Source organism: Siniperca chuatsi, linkage group LG13, assembly GCF_020085105.1.
Source record: "Siniperca chuatsi isolate FFG_IHB_CAS linkage group LG13, ASM2008510v1, whole genome shotgun sequence".
Taxonomy (NCBI): domain Eukaryota; kingdom Metazoa; phylum Chordata; class Actinopteri; order Centrarchiformes; family Sinipercidae; genus Siniperca; species Siniperca chuatsi.
Genome location: NC_058054.1, coordinates 21,710,233 through 21,734,775, shown reverse-complemented (window position 1 = coordinate 21,734,775; position 24,543 = coordinate 21,710,233). Strand labels below are relative to the sequence as shown.

The 24,543-nt window shown below is 40.2% G+C and overlaps 1 protein-coding gene across 4 annotated transcripts in view; it reads right to left on the bottom strand.

The window, feature by feature from the left end:
* Positions 1-24,543, bottom strand: part of abi1b (abl-interactor 1b) — a 27,311-nt gene extending 2,768 nt beyond the window's left edge. Inside the window, exons 1-10 of one of the 4 annotated variants that reach the window (XM_044218679.1) lie at positions 24,262-24,541; positions 18,269-18,436; positions 12,705-12,881; positions 8,872-8,886; positions 7,993-8,096; positions 7,629-7,769; positions 6,152-6,252; positions 5,140-5,355; positions 3,409-3,498; positions 89-274 (exon numbers count right to left, since the gene is read on the bottom strand). In XM_044218679.1, the coding sequence (XP_044074614.1) occupies positions 89-274; positions 3,409-3,498; positions 5,140-5,355; positions 6,152-6,252; positions 7,629-7,769; positions 7,993-8,096; positions 8,872-8,886; positions 12,705-12,881; positions 18,269-18,436; positions 24,262-24,378 (1,315 nt within the window). In that variant the 5' untranslated portion in view covers positions 24,379-24,541. Of the gene's footprint in view, positions 1-88; positions 275-3,408; positions 3,499-5,139; positions 5,356-6,151; positions 6,253-7,628; positions 7,770-7,992; positions 8,097-8,871; positions 8,887-12,704; positions 12,882-18,268; positions 18,437-24,261 lie in introns of all 4 variants that reach the window. The other 3 variants (XM_044218681.1, XM_044218680.1, XM_044218682.1) reach the window with 3 other exon arrangements.

Below are 24,543 nucleotides of genomic sequence, written 5' to 3'. Positions count from 1 at the left end.
CTATCGTTACAAAAATGCAAACGAACATTAAGTTGAGTGTAGTTTCAATGGGTGGCCTCCTGGGGCGGTTGTATTCCCTGTCACTAACCTTTCTCTAAATAAGCCTTGGGGGCCCAGTGGGGATCTCCGTCAGAGTAGGGATCACTGTAATGAACCACCGCGGCCTCCTCTTCCTCATAGTCCACAGGTGGGGGAGGAGGAGGGGGAGAGGGCTCCTCAAACACACCAATATCCTCTGGGGGAGGTGGAGGAGGTGGGGCGGGGCTGTCTGTTACTGAAAGAAGACAGACAGTGGAGGAGAAAGAGAATCAGAAATCAGAAAAATCAAATGAGAAAAAAAGCGAGAGAAGGAGTGCACAGAGAACGCGTTTGCTCCGCTGATCTGATCTGGCACTGCAGCACATTTCAAAATGTATCTCTTGCAGCAAAATGTGTGTAGATATTGCATTTCTAAATTCAATTCTTTTTCAAAACCTCTTTTTATCATAATTATTATTTTTTGGTCCAACATGGCAAAGCAATCCGTAACAATATTTGATTCTATAACTATTTTTGGAAACACCACATGTCACTGTGTAGAAGGACAATGGGGTGATATTTCTACTAACATACTTTTTGAGACTTTAAACTAGCATACATATTGTCAAGTTCATTTTTCCATATTGACAAGAATTATCTAGGCCAACAGAAACCTTTATGAACGTTGTTACTGTGAAGACCAATGCAGACAGTAACTGCCATAGTAGTTGTGCAGTGATTTATATGTTCACTAGAGGGCAGGTTATGGTCCTTTTTACTTTTTAGTAAGGCAGTCACCCTACAACTTGTAGTAGTAGTAGTAGTCAGATGCCATGGAAAGGATTTTGCCATGGAAAGGATTTTAGAAATACTGAGGTCATCAAGCCTGTGTGTGAGTCAGGGTGTCTGAAGGCTAAAAGGTTCAGCAGAAAAAGGACCCATCATTTCTATCTGCATGTTCACACAAGTACGAGGTGGTTTAATGGATGGATCAGTGTTTTGCTGAAAGCGTGATTTTAAAAGCTTGCGTGCGTCCTGACACTCTTCCACTGGTGCTACAGTTGTCTTTTAACCACATGTGTGCTTGTGATATAAGCATCATCTTGGAGCATGCTCCCTGCAGGATTATACCCACAAGAAAAAAAATAAATAAATAAAAAAATCACACCTCTTATCCAGCTAATTCATAAGCCTGCTCTTGAATTAAATAAACTGCACTAATGTACCAAAGGACTGAATTTAATGCATCCCTTCAGTTCCAATCCGCTTACATACCTTTTCCCCACCGGTCTAACAACTGACTTTAAATCTGTTTAGACATTAAGAGCTGAAAATGCTTCAATATATAACAATAGTTGTCTTGGATTTTATTAGTCCAATCCATTACCCCTTTAAAGGTCTAGCATACATTACATTTAGCCAGTTTAAGTATGCAGTTGGCAAGGACTACATCTGACTGAATATCAACCATTCCCTATAAAAACAACAGTGTAATAATAGTAATTGACAATTCTGGCAAGCCATTCTCTATTAAAAAAACATTAAAGAAGCATGTGTGTGGGTACCTGTTTAAGTGTTACCCAGTATTTATTTCCATTGGCTCCCTGTTAGAATTGATTTTAAGATTTTACTGATCACTTTTAAAGCATGTGTGCGTCTGGCCCCAAGCTACATAATCGAAATGTTGACCCCATTTGAGCCAGCTTGCGGCCTTAGATCCTCATGTGGGGCCCTTCTGGCTGTTCCAAAGTCGAGGCTTAAATCTAAAGGTGATCGTGCTTTTGCCACCAGGGCCCCTCAGCTGTGGAACAACCTGCCTGAGGAGACAATTTTTATAGACTTGCTTTTATGTGAGGTCGTCTTCTTATTCGTCTCTTTATTGCTTTTACTGTTTCCATTTGTTTAAATTCCATTGTCATATTTTTCATTGTTTTTAAGTTGTCTCTTGTCTTAATTTTATCTAATTTTGTCTTGCTCTGTTTGGCATTTCTGTTTTGCTTTCTGCTGTTATACTTCCTTCTGGGTATCCTGTTTCTGCTTTGCCTTGTCTGTCAATATTATTATTATTATTATTATTATTAAAGTGGTAACATATGAGATCATTATTTCTTGGCTCATAGTTGCAGTGTTTTTGCACGGGTGATCACTTGTTAAACAGTCGTGTGTTCAATGCTGTGACCTCTTTTTGTTTGTGGCACTCTTTTCTTTGTCTTTTCAGTCAGGGTAGCTGTTGCTGGTCATACTAACTACCCAGTTCTTCTTCTATTTACATACTAATCCCTGTTTCTGCTGCTGGAAATTCAAAATGCATCACTTCCTGTGTGCCAGATGGCCTCTATTGAAAAAGACTTTCCAGAAAGTGGCTGTTTAGAAGAACAAAGGTCAAAGCTTTCATAAAAATGGACATAGGTATATAAATATAAAAATGTGCTAATTATTGACTTAATCCCTTAAACCTGGTTTAAGGTTTAAGGCATTATCTATTCTTTATTTGACTGTATGACTCATATCCAGTAGTGTGCTTCAGTACAGTGTGATGGCGGCCTGCATTATGTTTGACCAGACAAATACAGACAGTTAGATCGCTACACAGCTGCATTTCTCCAGACAGGCGGATGTGAATCAGGACACGGCATCAGGTCACATCTCTTCTCTCTTCAGTGGACAGAAAGTACAGGACGCACGCTTTCAGTGCTCCATCACCATGGCAACAGACAGACATCCAAGGGGCGTGTGCTCCCCCTCAACCCTGAATACAGTGCAAGAAAATGTGTGCGGAGTGTAGCAAGCCACAGAGGAGAGTAAATGTGTGTGGATGTTGAGACAATCTCAGAGGATTGATAAGAGATGTGATGAAAGGTGTCTCTATGTATGTAAGCTTGCATATATAGAGACCTAAAACATGGGCAATATCACCTAAAATCTGTATCAAGATAAATGAACACATTTTATGATGACAAATCTACCAATCACCTTTTTTATACGCCAATGTATGCATTTCCTTTCTAATGCTGGCTCACTTCTTAAGCAGGCGCTGGCAGGCTATTAAGCTATTGGTTGGTTGAACATCTGGTTACATGTCATTGGCTGCTGTATCTGTTCTTACTTTATGCACATTTAGTATGTGTGTTTTGTGCAAATGTGTGGGAGTGAATGTGTCTCCGAGTAAGTGGTTGTGAATGTGAAGAGCTTTGTAAAGTGTCATCTTTATAAGTATGGGATTTTTTTTTTGTGTGTGAGCCTACATTCTGAGATTTTCGGAAATGCACAGCAGGTATGTGCACAAGTGAGTGTGCAGATGCGTGTATATAGTCGACTCAGTTGTACTCATGCATGTACATGTGCTTAACAAAGTGTATGCACATGTGTTTGTATGGATTTTCTACTTACTGCTCTCCTGCATTCTGGCCACAAAGCCGGTCAGAGGGATCTGTGGGGTCAGCTGGACCACTGGAGGAGGAGGTGGAGGAGCCACAGACACTGGAGCAGCAACACCCAGCGAGGCAGACAAAGCAGCAGAGAGACAAAGAGCGATGGAGGTGGTGGACAGGGAGAAAGACAATGACAAGAGAAGAGCAAAAAAGACATAATAGAGGAGATAAAGTCCAGAATGGAGAAAGAGAGGGGGGAAAAAGCTTGTCAGTGAGCGAAACAGTGCAGGAAGCATTGCTGAGCAACTCATGTACACATTTCCAATCAGTGTTCTTTTGTGCTGCGATTTTTCAAGCTGGGCTAAAGAGGCATTCATCTCATCTCAGTCTGAGAATCTACCTCATCAGCATCTGCTTTAAGTCAGAAGCAAATGCTGTAGCTAGCAATAGGTCTCTGCTACAGTGAAAGAGCTGCAAAGCACTACACAGACCCAAACACATGACAGTGGCAAGGTGACAGCTCAGCTCAGATGTTTGTTCTCAAAAAAAAAATAAAAAAAGCATTTACAGGTAGAGCTGCAGCATCTGCATCCAATCTGACTGGGAATTTAATTAAATGCTAAATTAGCGAGGTATGTCTGGATCAGATGCAACATTTAGTTCAATCACACCCTTTACTGAACGGCCTAGCATTCATATAATCTTCTGCCTCTAAAATGAGGCTTTTTGCTACATTGTCTTAAAAAGGGAGATACGTGAATAGACAAACAAAAAGAAACACAGCTGTCCTCACTCAAAGACATGATGTCACACGCACTCACGCCAGGTTTGACTCATAAATCACATGTAATGGAGGAGCGTCTGTAATCTCACTGGGCAGTAATGTCTTATTACTTCACCCTGCTCTTGCAGCAGAGCCACATCCATCCACAGCTACACCCTGTGAGCTCAATGAGCTCCCACATGTATGGGAACTAGCTTTTGCTGTAAACCTTCTATTACATTCACCAGAAATCCAAGCATATCTTTCACTTTAATTACATTTCAGTGAGTAGACATCATGGAGATCATATGATGTCCCAGTTTAAGTCCCTGGTTGATGTAGCTCTGCATCATTGTCTCTCTCCTCCAAGACAAGACAGACAGCCTCCTCCTTCTGTGCCAAGGAAGATGCTTGTCCTTTGAGAGAGAAGCCATTAGAGGAGAATGGCTCAGAGTGATGGCTGCCAAAATAAATTCTACTCTGACAGAAAATACGCATATGTCCTGGGTTTCCCCTTGTCTAGCAGCTGTTTGTGTTTTCTTCCCTGAAATGCCTGCTGCCTGCCTGTCTCTCCTGAACAAAAAGCCTTCTCCAGCTGACTAAAGCGATAATGTCATAACTCAATTAGAAATGGTAATGAAACACTCTGCACAGCAGTGCTGAGGTGGGAAGGTTTCAACAACCCTGACTTCAGTAATTATGGCTCATTATTCATTTTCATTAACCTCTGGAAGGGCTAGCCCATGCATATATTTTAGATCCAGTTTTTAGCAGTTTCACATAATTATGGATTGTAGAACAAAAAACTGAACAGAATGGACAGTAAAATAGTACGACACAAGCGTCTTCTCTGCTTTATACATATCTAGGAGTGGCCAAAATGTATAGTTTCATCAGATTAGATAAGACTATTTCTAAACACCAACCATCTACTAAACCACACCATTTCTAACACACATTCATTATTGATGAATAAATGTATTCCACCTGAGTTCTGCGGGTAGGCAGGGCCCCCGTTGATGTGGGGCTGCTGGGAGGAGACGGAAGGTGCGCGGCGGTAGGTGCCAGTGGCCGACACCATGGAGGCCGAGGAGGTGGTGTTGGAGTTGTGACGGGAGATCTGGCGGGAGATGGTGCCGAACTGGGACATGGGTATGGGACCCAAGCCGGGGCCCTGGGGCACGGAGGCCGAGGATGTTGCCACTGCAGGAGAGGAGAGACATGGGCACACAGCGTTAAAACCTCAGCCTAATAAGTCAATGCAGGCTGGGACTGTAATTAACATAAACAGTTTTTGGAACAGTACGCATTCATTTTCAGTATATTTCCAAATAATAAGCTGCTGTTGGTATAACAAGAGCATTTAAACTTACTTTAACACTACAGGTCCACAGAGATAAAAAACAAAACAAAAAAACAACAACAAAATCCCACCAAAAACAGTACAATACAATAACTTTTATGCAAAAACACTCATCATCTTAGTCTTAACCACTTTATTATTTCTCGCTTCTCAGGGCCCAGTTCTCATTTTCTTTCTTTCCTTCTTGCAAGGGCCAAACATCTGCCTGCACAGCATTTTCTTCAATGTCTATTTAATGTGTGTTTGAGCAAAAACAAAAAAACCTAATTATGGAATATACCTTTACAATATTACTGTGTACCTGCAATGTTTTTTTCACAGGTTAATATACTAGCCGAGACACTAAAATAAGACCTGAGTAAAGCTAAATGCAGATGATTTTTCCAGCATTTAGTTACATACATGTCTTCAATATTAAGTGAAATTTTTATAAAAGTAACATTCATTTGTATGAAATTGTGTTGTATCATTTATAATATTATCTGTCAATATTTGAATCCCTACTGTTTGACCTGATAAATGTCAGTTTGAGATACAGTGACGAGCCTGCAAATATCCATTACCACAGTAAACAGCAGTGAGTCCACACTGTGGACACCTGTGATGAGCGGTGAGGTTACAGATGCTGAGACTCACCTTGCCCCATACTGGGAGGGGAGGGGGTGGGAACTGCTAGCGGGATACCAACTCCACTGCTTCCACTGTTCTCCCTGCCGCCACTACCACCACTGCTGCCACTGCAGAGAGAGAGAGAGACAGAGAGAGACTTTTGTCTTTGCGGTGATCATTAGAGGATGTGTGAGACAAACTTAATTACATGACAGCGTTTGACATCCTGTCATTACTCTCTCATATGCCATTCCGTCATAACAATATTCTCATCACTGTGGTAACAGATTCACAGTTCTGTGAATATGCTTTGTGCACTGTCTGGCACACTCACACATGAATACTGGGCACAAATATGGGAGCACACAGTTACATTTGCAGTTACACTGTGTAACAAAAACAATACGAGAGCCAAGGCTTGTTTGGGATGCAAAAGGAGGAAAAACACGTTCAAATCTCAAAAGCGCAGAGTAAAGGAGTAATTAGACTTTGGATGATAAATTGTAAATTTGAACATGAATAAATTATTATTGCTCTGAATTTGACATATTTGTGTGGACATAATAAGCAATCAAGGGCAGATAAGATCTGATTTGGAGTCATTCAATTGCAGAAAACTTTTGGACATCCAATTTTTTTATAACATGACAGTCAATTAGACAGTTGAAAGACTCTCTTGGTGCTTTGAGGCAGACTATTCAAAAACTGTAAGTCCTATTGCTTAAATAAGCACATGATCTAAAATAAGACAAATTTCTTTACGTTTTGATGTATAAATTGTGTGTGAGAAGTGAAAGTTGTGGACGTGTCAAGGGTTGAAGTCAGAAAACTTTGGAAAAGAAGAGCAGCAGACAGGATCAGTGTGGCTCATGTGACACACTCTAAGCAGCGCAATACACACCAATTATAAACTCAGAAGAGGACTGAAACTAAGCATAAAATGTAAACCGTGATAGTTCAAAAACTGTAAAAGATATCAACAAGCTGAATCTTACTTTAATAGTTCAAAGTCTTGTGGCCATTTGAAAGTCTGTAGCTAAAAGTATGCAGAAGCAGTAGAACTTCAAAGTGGAGGAATTTAAAGAGGATTTGAAGATGTGTTCCATTGATTTACACAGTCAAATAAATTATGGAAAACGGTTACTATTTTAAAAAGTATAAAAAGGTAGAAAGATGTAAAGTCATAGCACACATCCTTAAAGAGCTGGACATTGATATTTGAATGGTTTCTGTAGCTGAAAGTATGCAGGAGTAGTAGTTGACCAAAAAACGTACAGAAGACTGAATAATAATAATAAAGATTACAAGAACATCATTAGTGTGAATGCTTCACACGCTGAATTCCATTTAGCTGCTTCAGTTTCAGGGTCCTGGTGTTGTGTGCATGCTGGTTCACTGTCACGGCTTACTGGGACACTTGAATGGCACAGAGCCATTGTTAATTTTATTAGTAACACCTGTGCCTTTCCTACTGTGGCTTATAAGGAGAGAGGGTCTATGCTACCTGTGTGTCCTGGGCCTCTGGTTGAGCGAGGCTGTGCGGGCGGGGCTTTGCTGGCTGCCCAGCCGGGCCGGGCTCGTCATGTAGTCATTGGGCACCACCGGAGGCTTCACTGGCTCTAGGGTCTTGTAGGGAGTGTTACGTCTGGTTATAGATAAACATATCCAAAGAGAACACAGTTAATTCTCAGTGTTTTCATGAAGTGAGAGAAAATACTTGACACAGTACAGACACTGTTTATGGAATCATGGTCAGGTGGTCCTGTTATAAACAACCATTGTGAAATGTTTGTGCAAGAAAACATATACACAGACTAAGAAGAATTAAAAGTACTTTAAAAACTACTACCGCAACTGTAAGTTCTTACCCCAGGGTACCGCGACCAGCCATGGGGGGGCTTGGGGGTTTCTGTGTGGGTGGGTTGGTCCTGGAAAGGGTCCCTCCTCGTCCTGCCGCATTGTTTCCATGTTGCTAGAGGAGCAAAGACAGGTTAAAATATTGCTTTTGTATAATCTGATTCGCTGACACCAGTTTTTCTCCTGCCAATAAATATTACGGCTGAGGAGTCACTTAAACATATAATGACTAAGCAAAACTTTCAAAAGAGCATCTCATCTTTAATTTCAACTAAGCACAATTCTTTTGGATAAGACACTGGCACAAAGACTTTTCTGTCCACAGACAAATGTAAAGACATAGAATAGGAGACACAGAGAGATATGAAGTGAGAAAGAGAACAGAAAGCAGCACTAAGTAGGTGACTGGCTGCCTTTGTTGAGAAATTGTACATGCAAAATGGGATGTCATTCATTGACTGGTACATGGAATGAATTAAATATAATGTTTCATATCTCCTGTTACCATTTTTCTACATTTACTGTACATAATTAGTGAACCTGTAGTATATTCATGGTAGAATTTCACACCAGGTTTATACTCACAATAGTAAAGTTAAAAAGTTGGATTAATGACAACTTGTGACCTTGTGAATATTGCAGTTAAAAACAGGCAACAAGAGATGAAAATATTCTAATGTGTAATGATACTGCTATGTTGCACTAATAAAATCAGCTTTTTCATGGAATCATATTTATTCAGTGAAAACTTAATTCCATGTTATCAAAATCTATAATTCTTGTATATGTTTTTACAAATGCAAGACAGTTTTAATGGGTGCATGATTACCTTGACTGGTTGGAGTTTATCAATACACGACAAAAAGAAGGGAAAGACAACCATGTCTTACCTTGGCCTTAAGCCACTGAGTGCAAGCAGGCAAAAAGGGAAGACAGAAAACAAGATATGCTCATTGGTTAATGGTTACAAAAAGTGAGTTTAGTGAGAACAAGTGTGAAATTTAAGCATTATGCATGAATCCTACATCTTCATTCTTCCATTCTTGTTTTTATCATTTTTATATACAGTATGTAAAGTTGAAAGAGCACCATGGAGAAAAACGTGAGGGAGTAGAGACAGGGAGTAGGACATCTAGGAGACTAATATTAGGAAACATGCTAGTGTAAAAACAAGTCTATGAGTCAGAGCGCCCCATGTTACACCCAACAGACGCAAGTGGTTTGAACGGACCAGCCGGCCAAGTGATATACTTAAAAAGACGAGGGGCTGAAAATCTGTCTTAGACTAGTAGGTCTATTCCCCTCTCTTGTGAGATGTGATGTGTCAGTATGCCCAGCTGCCACTGTATGGATGTGTTTGTGAAAACCTAGCTTGAAAAAATATGTGTCATCACACCAGGCAAAGCTGAATTACAGCATTTGGTAATCATTATTTAAGACACTTTATTTATTATTTACATTTTCTTCTGATGATGTAATAATAATAATAATAATAATAATAATAATAATAATAATAATAATAACAAATAAAGCTGAATGTGTGCAAGTTTATATTGTTAAAGATATACTACATTATAAGATAAATTGTCATTCTTTTAATGAAGTAATTAACAGGCTTTATCACATTTAAGGCTGAAGCTGATTTTCATTGCTTATAAAATGTCAGAAAATTAAAAAAAATAAAAAAAATAAATCCTCATCACAATTTCCCTGAGCGCGAAGTGACATAATCAAATTTCTTCTTTTGTCTGACCAACATTTCAAAACACATTCAAATTACAATGACATAAAACAGAGAAAAGCAGCAAATTGTTTTATTTGGGGAGCTGGCACCTGCAAATAACTTGCTTAACAACTTGATTAATTGATTAGCAAAATTGTTGGTAATTCATTCAGTTTGAAAAAAATAAATTAGCAGAAAAAAGTGAAACTACCACTGTACAAATAGGCCTGCATATAGTGAAACTACTCCCCAACCCTGTTTGTGTCTATGTGTGTATACGAGTCTATTCTGTGTGCCTCAGTAGCCCTTTTTTACACAGAGATACTGCAATACTGCCGTAAAGAAGAGCTGTCATTACGCTGGCTTTGCCTTTTTACACTGAACCAAACAACAGCAGCATAATGCTGCCCCAGTGCGTCCCGGCAGCAAAAGCGGCGTAACATCTACTTTGTTTTCCACTGCAGATAGTACCCCCTCAATGTAGGCAGAGGTGAACGTCATAGTGACGCTATTCCAGCAGTTGGGAAACAACATACAGGAGCTTTGCTTTGGACTTGAGAAGCTGCAGCCTTTATTCACTGACAAACTGTAACCTACACTGCATTTACTGCTAAATTGACAACGTCACTGCTCACCCTGTCCTCTGCACCACCAGCATTCACTGTCACTCTCTCTCTCAACCACACACACTCACTAGGCACACGTGTGTCCCGTCCTGCCAGCTCTCCCCTCTTTACACAGACGTCAATTAGGCTGTGTTACTACCTCCGCTGCTGGCTCAAAGGCGGAATATCAACGCCCCCCCCCATTCCTTGTTCATACGTTTTTATATAGAACGGTGAGACGGAATAACGGCGCAACAATCCCACCTTGAACAGGCTGTGTAAAAGGGGCTAGTGTCTAGACTTGTTACAGACTGTAATCAGTATGAGAATCACTTAAAAATCGCTAGACACACCAGAAATAAAGAGCAGTGCCTAAGCTACATGTGGCTGTGCTGACGTTTTAAGTGTTGCACTAAGACTGGGCACTGGGCAGTAAAGCACAACAAGGTCATAAATAACAGCAGTGAGGTGTTCAGACTGGCGGAGTGGCTGTAATGTGGCTGAAACTATGCCACCCTGGTAACTGCCAGTAATGCCAATGAAGGCTGTTATGGTGGAGGGGTGAGCACAGTCATCCGTAAATGTGTGAATGGGTCTTTCCATGCTCAAGTCTGACTTCCCATCTATCCATGGGTGAGTTCCCCTGGTTATGTGGATGAAAGGCAGAGGGGTGATGATCACGCCTTGAACGCTCGAGGGAATCCACCACAGCCGGGAGGAAATAGGCTGTAACGGAGGAGTGCCAAAAAAGGTACTATTTCCCTCGACACCAGCACACCACGAACATGTATATGTACACAAAAGTAAATACACAGACAAACATGCCCGTGCATTAATATACTTCTCAGAATACTGTACATTTCTATCTAGTGTCTGATGCAGTAGTGAGCATGAAATGATATCAATCCTTTTGAATTATTCACAGACGTGTGTGAGAGAGAAAGTGTTCTGGGGCAAAAATATGGAATATGATATGCATTTCTGTCTGCACCGAGCCAGACTAATGCACATCCATGAACAAAAATGCAGAAACACACACACACACACACACACACACACACACAGAAATCACAGAGAATTTAAAATGAACCAGTAGCCAGGGAGTCTTCAATTCCCAGAAGTTTTCTTCCTTCCCAAAATCTAACCCTTATTAAAACAACTAAACCTGATTAAATTAAAGCGATCCCCAAATGTAGACACCCAAAATTAGTCATTTTACAGATGTCTGTCATGTTTTTGCTGGCAGGATGAACTGCTGTTTTCCTATGCAGGTATATTTGAAACGGAAAAAAGCTTGCACGTTTTCGAGCATCTACACTGATCTGCAGCGATTTCCGCAGAGATCCATCATTTGCGGCATCCATGAATGATGCTTAATTTGCATAGTGGGCCAAGCCAAATATGTCTCAGTGTGAGCCAGCTCTCAGAGGAGGAAACACTAGCTTTTGAATTTGAATCAGCGGATGTTTGAAAATCAGCAGACAGCCACTATCTCAAAAGAGACAGACAGGGATGAAGGGGCCCGACTCAAACACGCTGCAGAAAATGTGTGACACCAGCAATCAATGCACATAACTGTGTGTACACACTCGCACACAAGCAAAAACACACAGAATGTTATATTAAAGAGGAAATGAAAACGAGGGGAGAGGAGACGGTGGATGGATCATGGGGAGAGAGAATAAAAAATTGAAGAATGAGCCGGAAAAGGGTTGAAAGAATATTTTCCCACAATTCAATAGGGCATGTGATGGTGTGAGTACCACTTGGCCAAGATGTCTCTCTCTTGTTCACACTCTGGATGCTACACACACACACTTTTCTATTAATTTCCAGCTACGGACGTTGTTACTGGGCATGAACAAAAGCTCTGACAACCAAAGCTTTTTTAGCCACAGTCAGCTACCAACATAGCATCTTATTCTTGTTTGTTACATTTCGTGTTTCTGTACTTAATCAACTAAAAAGGCCAGTGTATTGATTGACTTGCAGTATGACTGGATGTGTGTGGGTGAATTATGAAAGCAGACAGTCACTTTGTTCACATGAAGGTGCCTGGTGTGAACTCGACTACGTGCTTGTTTTCCTGTCTAGCAAAATTGATTAACACTGGGAATCAAGGAGATATATCAAAGTAATGACTTTGGGATTTAGCTGCAACAGTCTGGTTGCGGTGAAGCTAGGATAGTGTGGAATTGCTTTATGAAACCCAGTAGCTAAAAAGTGAACAGAAACTAGGATGCTCTTATGAGTAAATACATGCTTTGAGATTTATTGACCTTTAAGTCTGTCTTTGTCTAACTCTGTCTTTAAGCCTTCACTAAAGTCTGTTTTGTTTACATTAAAACAAACTGTGAGGGATTTATTTTGACATAATGACCAAAATCCTTCTTACTTTGACGCCGTGTCCCACATCATCCAGCAGTGTGTAGTCGATGGGCTTTCGAATGTAGCGCACCGGCCGCTCCATGTTGCCCGGGGCGATGATCTTGTGGGTGCGAGAGGTGTTCTTATTTGTGGTCAGGATGCCGATCTCTCGACGTGCCACCTTCTCCTTATGAATATCCACTGTCTGCAGGAGAGAGAAATGAAGGGAAACACGGGTGGTGGGGTACAACAGATTTTTAGGCTTCACTTCACATATTGCAAGTACTCAAAATTCTCCAAATGTAGTCACTTCAACACAAGAGTTGCCTTGATTTTAGACAGGTTATTATCAGAGACATGCATGATTTCTAATTTCCCCTGTTTTGTAAAGAGATTGGATCATATTTTACTAAAAGGCCTCCCCAGTGCCTGTTACAGTAATTTGCTCTTAATGCAAACCCAACACTTCCTCCGTCTGTTTCACATTAAAAGCCTCCCAGGAGCTCAGGGGGCATAATCATCTCCCTTACCTTCCCTGGTAGGATTTTATTATTAAATACCTGAAAAGTATTCAATTTCATAACAGCAGCTAAACATTGGAAAAGGACAGCAAAACATTTTTTATAAAAAAATAAAAACACAAACGTTTGTGTAGAATTTTTATTTATTTCTATAACGGTTGCAGCAGGAAAACATGGCCAAGTTTGCAATAAGAACACTTGTGAGTCCCTCAGGGCTCCTTTTGAGGCCTTTTATCATGTCATGTTCCCACTCTTTATTTTTTGGCATATTCATTATTATGATATTTACTATTTATTTAAGTATGTTTATTATTGCTTTATTTACTATTTATTTAAGCATATTTACTTGTATTATTTGAGTGCCAGCTTTCATTTGGTCTCCTCACAGGCAAAGTTTTGTTGGCCTGTGCACAACAAATCTACATTTAATACCTGCTACACTACAATTATAGTGAAGCATTTCATAGCTTGACCTTTTTAAGCACATGCTGTGTTATATCAATTAGCAACAGAAAGCAGCAAAATTAGCATGTATTTATATTAAGATAATCATAGTGTATGAATTTCTCCCAGTACATTCCTGTGTGGTTTTTAAATCCCCAGGCCTCCCACTGCTTGGACACACACTTGGGTTCATCCTTTGAACTCGTACTGACCCACTATTCTGCTCTTTTGGCCTACACCCTGGGGCCCATTTAACGAAGCCCTCCTTTAACTCCTCCCAGGAGTGATTGAAAATACCACTGACCTCCATCTCTTCTGTGATTACAGTCATTATCGCTCACAGCACCCATTCACAGCAGGCGCATTAGAGACTGGCCTTCAATTTATGAATGGTAGGAGTGAGGGATGAAGGGAGGGAGGGAAAGCTGAGCGAAACATGGGAAAGAAAGAGGGCAGGACGGACGGCTTCATCTCTGGAATATGAGGTCACACTTGAGAGAAGAGTGCTGACGAGTGTAAGTGTTATTAAGGCTTGTGTGAGACATATAGGAATCCATGTTGTTAATTCTACTGTAAATACTGTACCTCTCGCTGCATTGGTGCATAATAGATTGTAAAAGAGACTGATTTGAAATGAAAATAAAAAATATAAGTGTGTGTGTGTGTGTGTGTGTGCATGTTTTGTAAGTAGATGTGTGCCCATATGTGTGTGCGCGAGACACACACAGCAACGAGGTCACATCAATCGCCACTCAGACATCTCATCCAGTCGACCCGACAGCTCCGCGGCTGCGGCCGCCTCTCTCTGAGTGCAGGAGATGAAGAATCCAACTGAGAGATTGAAAGTCTGATAGGTGTTGTGACGTTAGCCCGCGATTGCCGCTCCCTCCTGCTGTGCAAAACTCTCTCTCTGTGTCTGACGCAAAGTCTGTGTGCTGCATGTGAGATATATATAGACAGCAAGCTGAGGTCTTTTTTTTTTTTTTTTTTGGAGAGGAAACTGAAGTGACACGCCCAGGTTCAGTTGGGAAGTAAGACAAGAAAAAAAAAAAAAAGACCCGCCTATTTCCTGCCAGTGATAGGCGAGTAGAGGTGGAGTGCAGATAAAGTGAGAATAACAAAACTCAGAAGTACAGAAAGGCACAGACAGTTAGATAGACAAGATAGAGAGAGAAAATACTGTATGGAAAACTAGAAGCTGATTCTGGTGGGCTGTCATGATCAAAAAGAAAGTGAAGCAGTGATGGGATAGATGCTAAGAAAATTTTTTGGCTCTAGATTTAAGCCGACTTAAAATGTGTACTTTTACCAAACAGATGCTGTCACAGCCCATCCCATGTCTATACTGTAATACCATTAAAGAACCATCCAGAACAATCTTGACAATGAGGAGATATTGAAGCAGCAGTGCAAAAAGCACGGTACACATCTGTTAGTGATGACTGGACCCTGACAGCATCATTTCAGCATTTCCTCTAGACGCACATTGCTCAAAACGAAGTTACCTAAGTGAAGTAATCTTTATGAAACATCTAGATACAATAACTGTTACCTAAACATTGATGACAGGCCTCTGTCTGCCCTTCCTGCACTCTCTGTCTCATTTTCTTTTGTAATCTCTTTACTCTGATAAACATCTGGCTGTTTGCTCAACCTCTGCAGTGTTTTTGAGCAGATGGTACAGCTGTAATTTATATTATACATCTATATAGTAGTTTCAGCCTAATAAATGTGTTTTAACAAATGATTTGTCTCTGCAGTACAGTGGAACAAGTTGTACATTTTTGTTTTAGTCTTGTTGACGTGTTATTGGCAAGAGGAAAATATGACGTAGTCTGTATTGAGAGTCCAAGGCATGTCAGCAGATGTGTGATTTCATACATAAATGATCTCATATATGGCTTGGTAACAAGTCTACAAATTCAGACAGTTCTACAGTGGACATAAAATCCTGCAGTTATGAATGAAACCTCACATGTGTCCGTATCTGTGTCATTATCTTTTTTTTTTTTAAATTTATACTCAGATATAATTCTAGGTACATTCTGCACCTGAGAGGATTTGACCAATTGAAAAGGAACAGAAAGAGGCACACATGTGTCATTGAGCTCAGCTGATGAACGACAACTTCTGAGAAAAAAGGAACAGATGAATCAGAAAACAAATTGGCAGACAGTGGGACTCAAGAAAATGGAAAATAAGAGTAAAGAGACTCATGGGAAGGTCCTTTATGTTTTGCATCGCAACAGAATCCCTAGCACTGGTTTGGGTTAGGACACCAGAACTGAATACTCACACATATTTAGGCACAACCATTTAATACAAATGATACACACACACAGAGGAGAAATGGGCTACAACAGCTCTGCTTTGATTAAACATGCTGTTTTGCATTTGGGTAGTAGCATTTCTTGTATAATTTTGTGACAGCCTCCCCTGCTGTGGGCTTTTAAATCCTACAGAGATTGGACTTGGGTTTGGCAGCAATGTATGGCTATCTTCTCTTTCTATTCCCATTTTAACTCTTTCAAGTCAAGACAATTTGCGCAGTCTAACCCAGGAAAACACTTGGCACAACTGAGGAAGTTGTAATATAATTTCTTGGACACATCACTACTAGAATTAAGAATCAAAGCCCTGGGGATATACCTGTATGAGATACATGTAAAAGTAAATGAACTTTTCCAACCCATCTGTGCCTGAGATGTCTACTTTGAGACAGCTACTTTTAAGGACATGGATCTCCATATGATAGTACCTTTTTTATATTTTCACGCACCCATGTCTATTGGCCTCCATGACGTCAACTTGGTTAACTTAGACACAGGTCTGGTAAGTTAACAATATAGCCTCGTGTGTGTTTACTGTATGCAAAACACCAAAAGATATTGTGGTGCCTTTCCTTGTCTTAGTTAGAACAATATGTATCATTTTGAAGAAATGAGATTCATAATTCGTTTTTATCTTATCAGGGCTTTGTTTTAAAAAAGAGCCACACCATCCTTCTCTACTGTAACACCAGCTTTCCTCTTCTGAAATAGGATGTTAATTGCTAATCCACTTTTACATTAATACATTTATTGATGGCTGCATTCCTGTTCGAGGGGTCTAGTATTATGCATACTGCCTCCCTGGCTTGGCTTCACTGGTACACTCATATGGAATGCAGCCATCGTTAGTGTTATTAGTTACGTCTGTGTTTTTACTGCTATGACAAGTCAAAATGGCTGCTGTGAAAACTAACCATTTTGAACATGATGGACAGACTGGGGTTGATGAAAGTCTCTCCCTTGATTGACTGTTATAGAGATATGCTCTCAGTACCAACTCTAGTTAAGTGACCGTACTGACTGAGTTTTCACATCAGGCCCTACAAGAGCCTTGTAGGGCCTACAAGTTACAAGAGCTAGTGTATCTGAAGCAGAAATATTATAAAGCACCACCATCCATCTCTAAATGATCAATAAAAGACTTTCATTGTTTTTCATTAGACTGCACCTAACTCTACTCCATCCTGCAGCCTGTGGAGTAAAGTGGGAGCTGAAAATGCTAACCAGGCGAGAGTGCTGGAGTCAGGATTTCGCTTCATTCCTGACAGGCTTAATGAAGCACACAGGGAGGGGACGGGGACATTCACTGGCTGACAGGCAGGGTGGCTGCATGAAGCATAGAGAGGGGGAAAGAGAGATAGAGGGAGGACTGCTGATGAAGCAAGAGGGACTGAAGAGGGGCTGTGGAGGTTTGGCAGCTCCAGCATGATCCCTGCCCCTGCCATATCTGTCTGTCTCTATAATATGTCAATGTGTCATTGTGCACTTTGGTGTTATGACACAAAAATACTAGAACTAAAACCAAACCTTGACCCATCAATATTCCTCTACAAGAACAGTTTGTAAACCTGAATATCCAACCATGGAATATCATATTCTCTAGTCACAAATAAAGGCAACTTAAAAATCAGGATAATGTGCATTATCACAGTACCAGTTACATCAGTACAACAACAGTTATGTCAAACTCACCACACTTCTGCTCTGAGTTTCTCTTTAACAGATATGCTGTTCTCATTCACTACTTTTTTCCAGTTGCTTACACTTTGTCCTTTTTTTTTTTTTTTTTAAATCGCTATTTAGCTACTATCAATGAAACTCATGTCTTCCTGCAGATGTTTAGATGTTTCACATTAAAAGCGTACTAGTAGGGAGGGACTGTGCCCTGTGAGCGACTGGACGGCAAAGTGGAAGTTAATGGAAATAATTAGTGAATGAAAACAGTATTTCTGTTAGAGATGAGAAACTGGTGGTGAGCACGGCATCACTGTTGTGGAAATGTACATCATTCAAAATGTATTAAGACAACAGGCAAACATAGGAAGAGGAAGTTTTGAGTTTGAATTATCAAACAGCACCAACAGTAAATTAAAACAGGAGTAAATCAGAAAACAGGAAGGGGTCTTATTAAATTGTGTACTATAAACCTCTAATACTGTGTAACGTAGGCCTGTTTCAACTAAAGGCTTTGTTCTCTCTGCAGATAAAGTAAATAAAGGCCTGCCCATAATGCATTTCCATAAATGCAAATTATGCATGCATACGGTATGTGTATCTTCCTGTGGTGTGTATTGTACCTGGGAGATGTGGTTGATGGAGGACTCCATGCGTCGCAGTTGCGAGGCCTGGATGTCCAGCAGCTGCAGCACATTGTTAGCTAAGGCATTTATCTGGTAGGCCACACTGGCCAGAGACTGGGTGGTGTAGGCCTTGGTCTCCTCCAGGGCCTTCTTCTTGTCTTGAGCCTGGCACAGAGAGGAAAGAAGGACAGAGAGGAAGAGAAAACACACAAGTCAGAAAAATCAGTTGAATGATGTCTGGGTGGAAGAAACAGAGAAGTTGGCATAGGGAAGTAAGGTATGAGCTCCAAAAAAAAACTCAAGAGGAAATGCCGCACTCTCATTGTTACTCTCCTATCAGTTGTGTGAGTGAGGAGTGAGAGGGCAGCTTTCTACAGGGAATGGTATTTGACAGGACCATTCATTCTCAACTGTTTTTAAACTGCAAAGCCCTGCTAAGATCTGAAGGGAAGTGAACAAGAGTTGATGACTCTCAGAGACTGAGTTTGTGGATGCAAAGCAGCCTGCAATTGGACAACAATAACTTCCGAATAACTCCGATGGACAGCATGGGACAGGTGCATGGTGGGAGTTGAGCCCAGTGAGCAGGAATGCCAAGACATTTCATAGGATCCCAAATCTCCACCCGGCTGCGCAAACCATCTGTTTCTGGATGCCTTTAAATAGAGAAGGGACTGAATAAACATATTTATAGTTTGGAAACAAAACAGGGACAATGCAGACACACAGAGAACCACTCCAACACGGGACTGCCAGGAAACTGAATCTAGAGTGCAACTAGCAATTACTTATCATATAAATTATTCTATTTCCTTTTTCATTAATAAAATGCCTCATTTACTGTATAAAAAGTCAAAACTGACAAATGTCTACCGCAAGTTGAAAAGTGCATTGTTTGTTTTACCGAAAGCTAAAAAAATAAAAAAAATCCAAAGTTGCTCAATTTACACACATATGAAATGAGCCGACAAGTGCAAATCTTTCCATTTTATATGCTATGACCTGAAAATGTTTGGTATTTTACTATATGTTGTCTTAAAAATAGTCAAATATTAAAATAGCATTGATAATTTCTTTCAAGTTGTGGTTTCCCCGTTTCCTGTCTTTATGCTAATCATCTTATGGGCTCCAGCATCATACTTCACAGACAGATATGAGAGTGGTATCGATCTTGCCATTTAACTCTCAACAAGGAAGTGAATAAGAGTGTTTTTCAAAATGTCACACTATTCCTTTAAAAAAGGATAATACCCACTGAGTTTGATCTGCTGCTGTATCTTAAGCTGTTCAGTCACTATGATTATTTTGTGCCTACTTTTAAAGCTCTAATCTAGAATCCCATAAATGCTGTGTCAGTGCCACAAATACATCAGCTATGATTTACCAGCAGTTACCAAACAACAATTTGGTATGTGTGTGTGTGGTAGCAGGAGGCTAACAGCCAGCACCATGACACCACTTTACAACGGGACCACCTGTCCATCTGCTACCTTGCAAACCACCTGCAGCACCAATATCTGTTGCAGATGTCTGGCGGGACCTGCAGGTCGGCCCGCCCCATGCAGATCTTTGACTGCCAGTTTGTAAAACACAGAAGAGGAAACACTGCTGGCTTACCCAGCATTCAGAGACTGGAACAGGCCCTCATACCCGAGCTTGGAAAACACTGACTTATGTTTCTAAGGACATGTACAGAAACACTACCGAAACACCTTGCAGAGTCACCTATTACTATTCTCATGAGTCACTTGTACACAAAGATTTAAAGAAATACCAAAATACACAAACAATAACATTAGACATAGATATTACACACTGTTATCTTTAACAAAGTGCAATGCATTAATGACGTGTGAACTGCGATATTTAAAGAGAGGTTAAAACTTCCAACGGAATCAAACAAATTTAAAAATGTCTGAAAATATCCTGCATGAAAACCTGTGGTAATAAAATCTCCCTAAAACACTATTTATTATGGATCTCTCCCGCGCGTTCTCTCTTACTCACTTTATCCTGCTTATAGAGATATTATGTTTCATATTAAGCTTACAAAAGGCCTTTTGTAAAGGCTCCACTTGGAATTTCTTCTTTGTTAAGCACCTCTCTCAATCTTAACAATACATTAAAATAAAGCAATTTCAGCGTGCCATATCATACTGAACACCAGGTGTGATACTGGAATGAACCTCATGAGTCATGAATGAAACAGCCATGAGTCAGAGGGGTATCATGTGAGCTGACGGGGAGGGGGGGGGGGATTTTGGCGGGGTCAACATCAGGGAAATATTAAGTAGATTGATGGGCTTCCATCTAACACCCCGTTTTCCACACATGTTCTTGTAGAGAGGAAAAACTACTTCTCTTTAACTTGGAAACAAAAGTGATACTGATGCTGACTGATCTGTTCGAAAAAGTGCCACTCAAACATATTGTCATATTGGAACAAAATGAAGAAAGTAGTGTTCATTTTAAGATGTAGCTTTTTTTTTTTTTTTTTTTTTTTTTTTTTAAACCTAAATGTTATGTTATGACCCGTTTACACACCATTAGCAGCAAAGGCCAATCTGTATCCCAAAAACAGCATCTTATTCATTGTTCAACATTACAACAGATATCATCCAAAGAGTTGCTATTTTGGTATACAAAGGCCTTAAAAAAAAAAGTACCAACAAAGCCGAGTTCTGCTTTTATGCCACCACCAGTCATTCTGTAGATGACAGTTTGTCAAACGGCTCATTTCAAATGTCTCATCTAAGACTAAAACTCCAGCATCTCCACTACTTCTCCAGCATCACAGAGTGGATTTACATATCAGGGCATGCATTGCCAGGATGGTGTTTTGTGCAATTTTGCTATTTCAGCTGACAGTGTGAATACATAACTGCACTTAAAAAAATGTCATCGCCACAGGATTACGCATATCTATGTTACCTCAAGATGATTATTTCGCATCTATGACAACAATGACAATGTGACTAAAAAGATTTTTAAAAATGGTTAGCCACTGGGAGCAATAACCTAAATTAAGAACTGTAATCAGAATACAGAAACATATTCCACAACCAATGTTACTGCACACAATCTGAGCATAAGCCATTTGGCCTGTACAGCCTCCTTACTCTTAAGTCCCTGTTGTGTTTCTCAAATGTGTTTATATGCATGCAGGATCCTAGCTTATGTTTTTAAATGTCCCTGAAGAAATCATTATTCAGGAGAAGCATACATGCAGTTTCATATTCCAGGCAATATTTTAGATACTGCAGTAGAAAGTGAAACTACAGTAGAGGGCTCTGAAAATCAGCAGAGAACGGGGATGAAAAGAAATACGCATCCACTTCTCATACTTACAATAATAGGCAATGGGATGCTATCAATTGCATCACTTCATTTTCTCAAAGTAAAGAAAAAGCTGTGTGAGCTTATAATTAGCCTAGATATTTTTCTGACACTTAAGCCAGACAAATCTTCTATGACTTAAATTTCTGTTCAAATCTATTGGTCCACTGTGCATGAAATTATTCATCATTGTCTTTGCCTCATTCATCTACACATAAATGGATGCAACAACAATGAAGGTAGTAAATCTTATTTGGATGATGGCAGCTATTTCCAAAAAACAATCACAGTGCATTCTGGACATTCGTCACATCATGTGACTCAAACAAAAAAACAAAACACCTATGAGTGAAGCTATGATTGAAATCCAGCATGCCATTTTTCGCCAAACATATTTTATCCCCCTTTTTTGTCCACAACAAATACACACCTGTTTTGTCTGCTCATTTCCAACCTTGCTTCCTGCAATATGGCACAACAAAATTTCCATAACATGTCAGGGATTGTTTTCTTAATCAACTGGTATGTGAAGGACATATCAATCACACAAAAATCAGATTTGAGCATGCCTCACGTGTGGTTTTTCATTTCCTTTAGCAGTGACTTGTTGATATGAGTTTCACTGCATCAAAGTTTAAAGCAAATTTAAAACTGATGATTTGTGAGCATCATCAATCAGCAAAAATCTTTACTAAATTTGGGGTGCCGGAAGTATAATTCCTATCCTTGGTAGGTTTTATCCACGAGTTTATGAACAAAACTACATTCATTTCTGCCTAGTATTGCACAGAAGGGTCAAGCTATCAACCTGGTGCTCGTAACAAGATGTAGTCTGCCAAAATCATCGTTTAATGTCCACACAATAATCCAAATCACTGAAATTTAAAACATCCCCAAGTGAACATGTATAAATCAATCTATCAGCCACCTGGGGTCAACACCGCAGTTTAAATTATTAAATTGCAGTTAAAATAGACCTTAGATAGAATTTGGAAACAGCACAGCCTTAAAGTAAAATAATGAAATTCTCAGATAGCTTTCTGCATAATGATATTGTGATGAGCACACTCTGACACAGAGTTGTGTATGCTTGTCAGTATCTAAGAGTGCATTCAAGCAGTGTCACCTACATTGCATTTCTGATGACAAGCAGGGAAAAGTGATCTGACGTGTTATATCGGCATAACTGTGGGCGTTCTCAGCACCACAGTCAAAAGATTACCATGTGGGAGCACAGTGGGGTTTCTGGTGCATGCTGGTCTGTCAACAGAAACTGCTGTTCACCACAGACCATTCAACCATGGTAGTGATGCTCTACGATGTCGGCTCACACCCTCACCGCGGCAAAGCAACAGAGTGATGAGGTTCATTGTGAGTAACTCTTCAGGCTAGAAATCCCCAAAATTGTTTTAATATTTCAAACACATGGATGAATGCAATTTTGGCTGAGGGAGACCCCCCCCCCTCCCTTAAATTACATTTCACAATATTTTGTGAGTGGAGAAATAACTCTAGCTGTAATGTAATGTAATCTCTTCAAAACAGTTACTTCCAATGGGATTACTAAAATAGCAAGTAAAGCTTGAATGGTGCCTGCAGCTCCCCAGTTTGGGAATCACTGCTTCGGACTACTGATTCACACTTTTCCAGTCTGTATATGCAAAAACAAGCAGACACACCTATCATTAACCTGCACCTTGCATTTGATTACAAGCAAATGATCCATAGATTCATGTTTTCAGCACTGTAGCAGACACATGACATCTGCACCATGAGTAGCTTGACTACACACCCAGAGTCTTACATGACTTGTGTTTTTCCCTAAAAGTCTTTAAGGACTTGGTCTACATAATGATATCCACTGATAACAGCAACTTAACATATGAGAGATGCTTGGAGCCCACATTAATAGCTATTAGGAAAGACTAAACACCAAATGAAAATCGCTGTAACAGCCCTAGTGAGTAGCGTGTCTTTACTCTATATGCTACAGTTATAGTGAGTGTAACGTTATAGTGACTAAGCGTTTAATGGTGTTTCTCTAATTATTTTGGTCTGGTCTAACAATATCTACAAAATATTACTAAGCACTTAGAGTTTCGCTAATGTTAGCTTTCAATTTAGGCACAAGTAAAATGGTTCTTTACAGATTTCATTCGCGAATTTTTCCTTTATAATACTGTTATGTGGCCCAGACGTGTGGCGCCTATTTGGTTCAAGTCATGTGAAAAAGAATAATTAACGTTAATGTCCAAATTCATTAAAAAAATAAATAAAAATGGGGGCCGAGATTATATTCTGTCACAGGTACCTATCGGATAATGCAGTCAGTGACAAACCACTTGGTCACAACAACGACACACCCTCTAAAAGCCTCCAGCAGCTTTCTACACATCGAGTATAGCCTTTAAATGTGAACACGCCTAGCCAAAACGACAAAATAACGAAACACAGCCATGCCTGGACACGGCACCGACTGAATCATTACACCGGGAGAAAAGGCCACTCCGTGTAGCTAGCGGTTTGAGGATCCCTTTCGTTGCGACCAGCATTTCCTGTCCCTGTGGTTTCACTCACTTCTACTACAGCACCGCAGACACGACGGAGATAACGGATACATTTACCAAATTTAATGGCCGTTAGGTAACTCTTACCTGAACATAATTGTTTTCACAGTATTCCGCAACCCGGGAGAGGTTCTGGTAGCTTTCCACAAGAGCTCTTTTGCCGGCAGGGATTTCCTCCTCTAATAGCATTTGTAGCTCTGCCATCTTACATCCCTTTGCATTTCTCTCCTCTCTGTCCTTTATATTGAGGCGAGGCGGTGATGCTGTGGTGTGTTGCTGAGAGAGGGGCTCCCCCGCCTGGCATTGTGGGGCCGCTGGCTTCCGATTCACAGCAGCCCGTGACAAATGGCAGCTACGTTGTAAACGGTG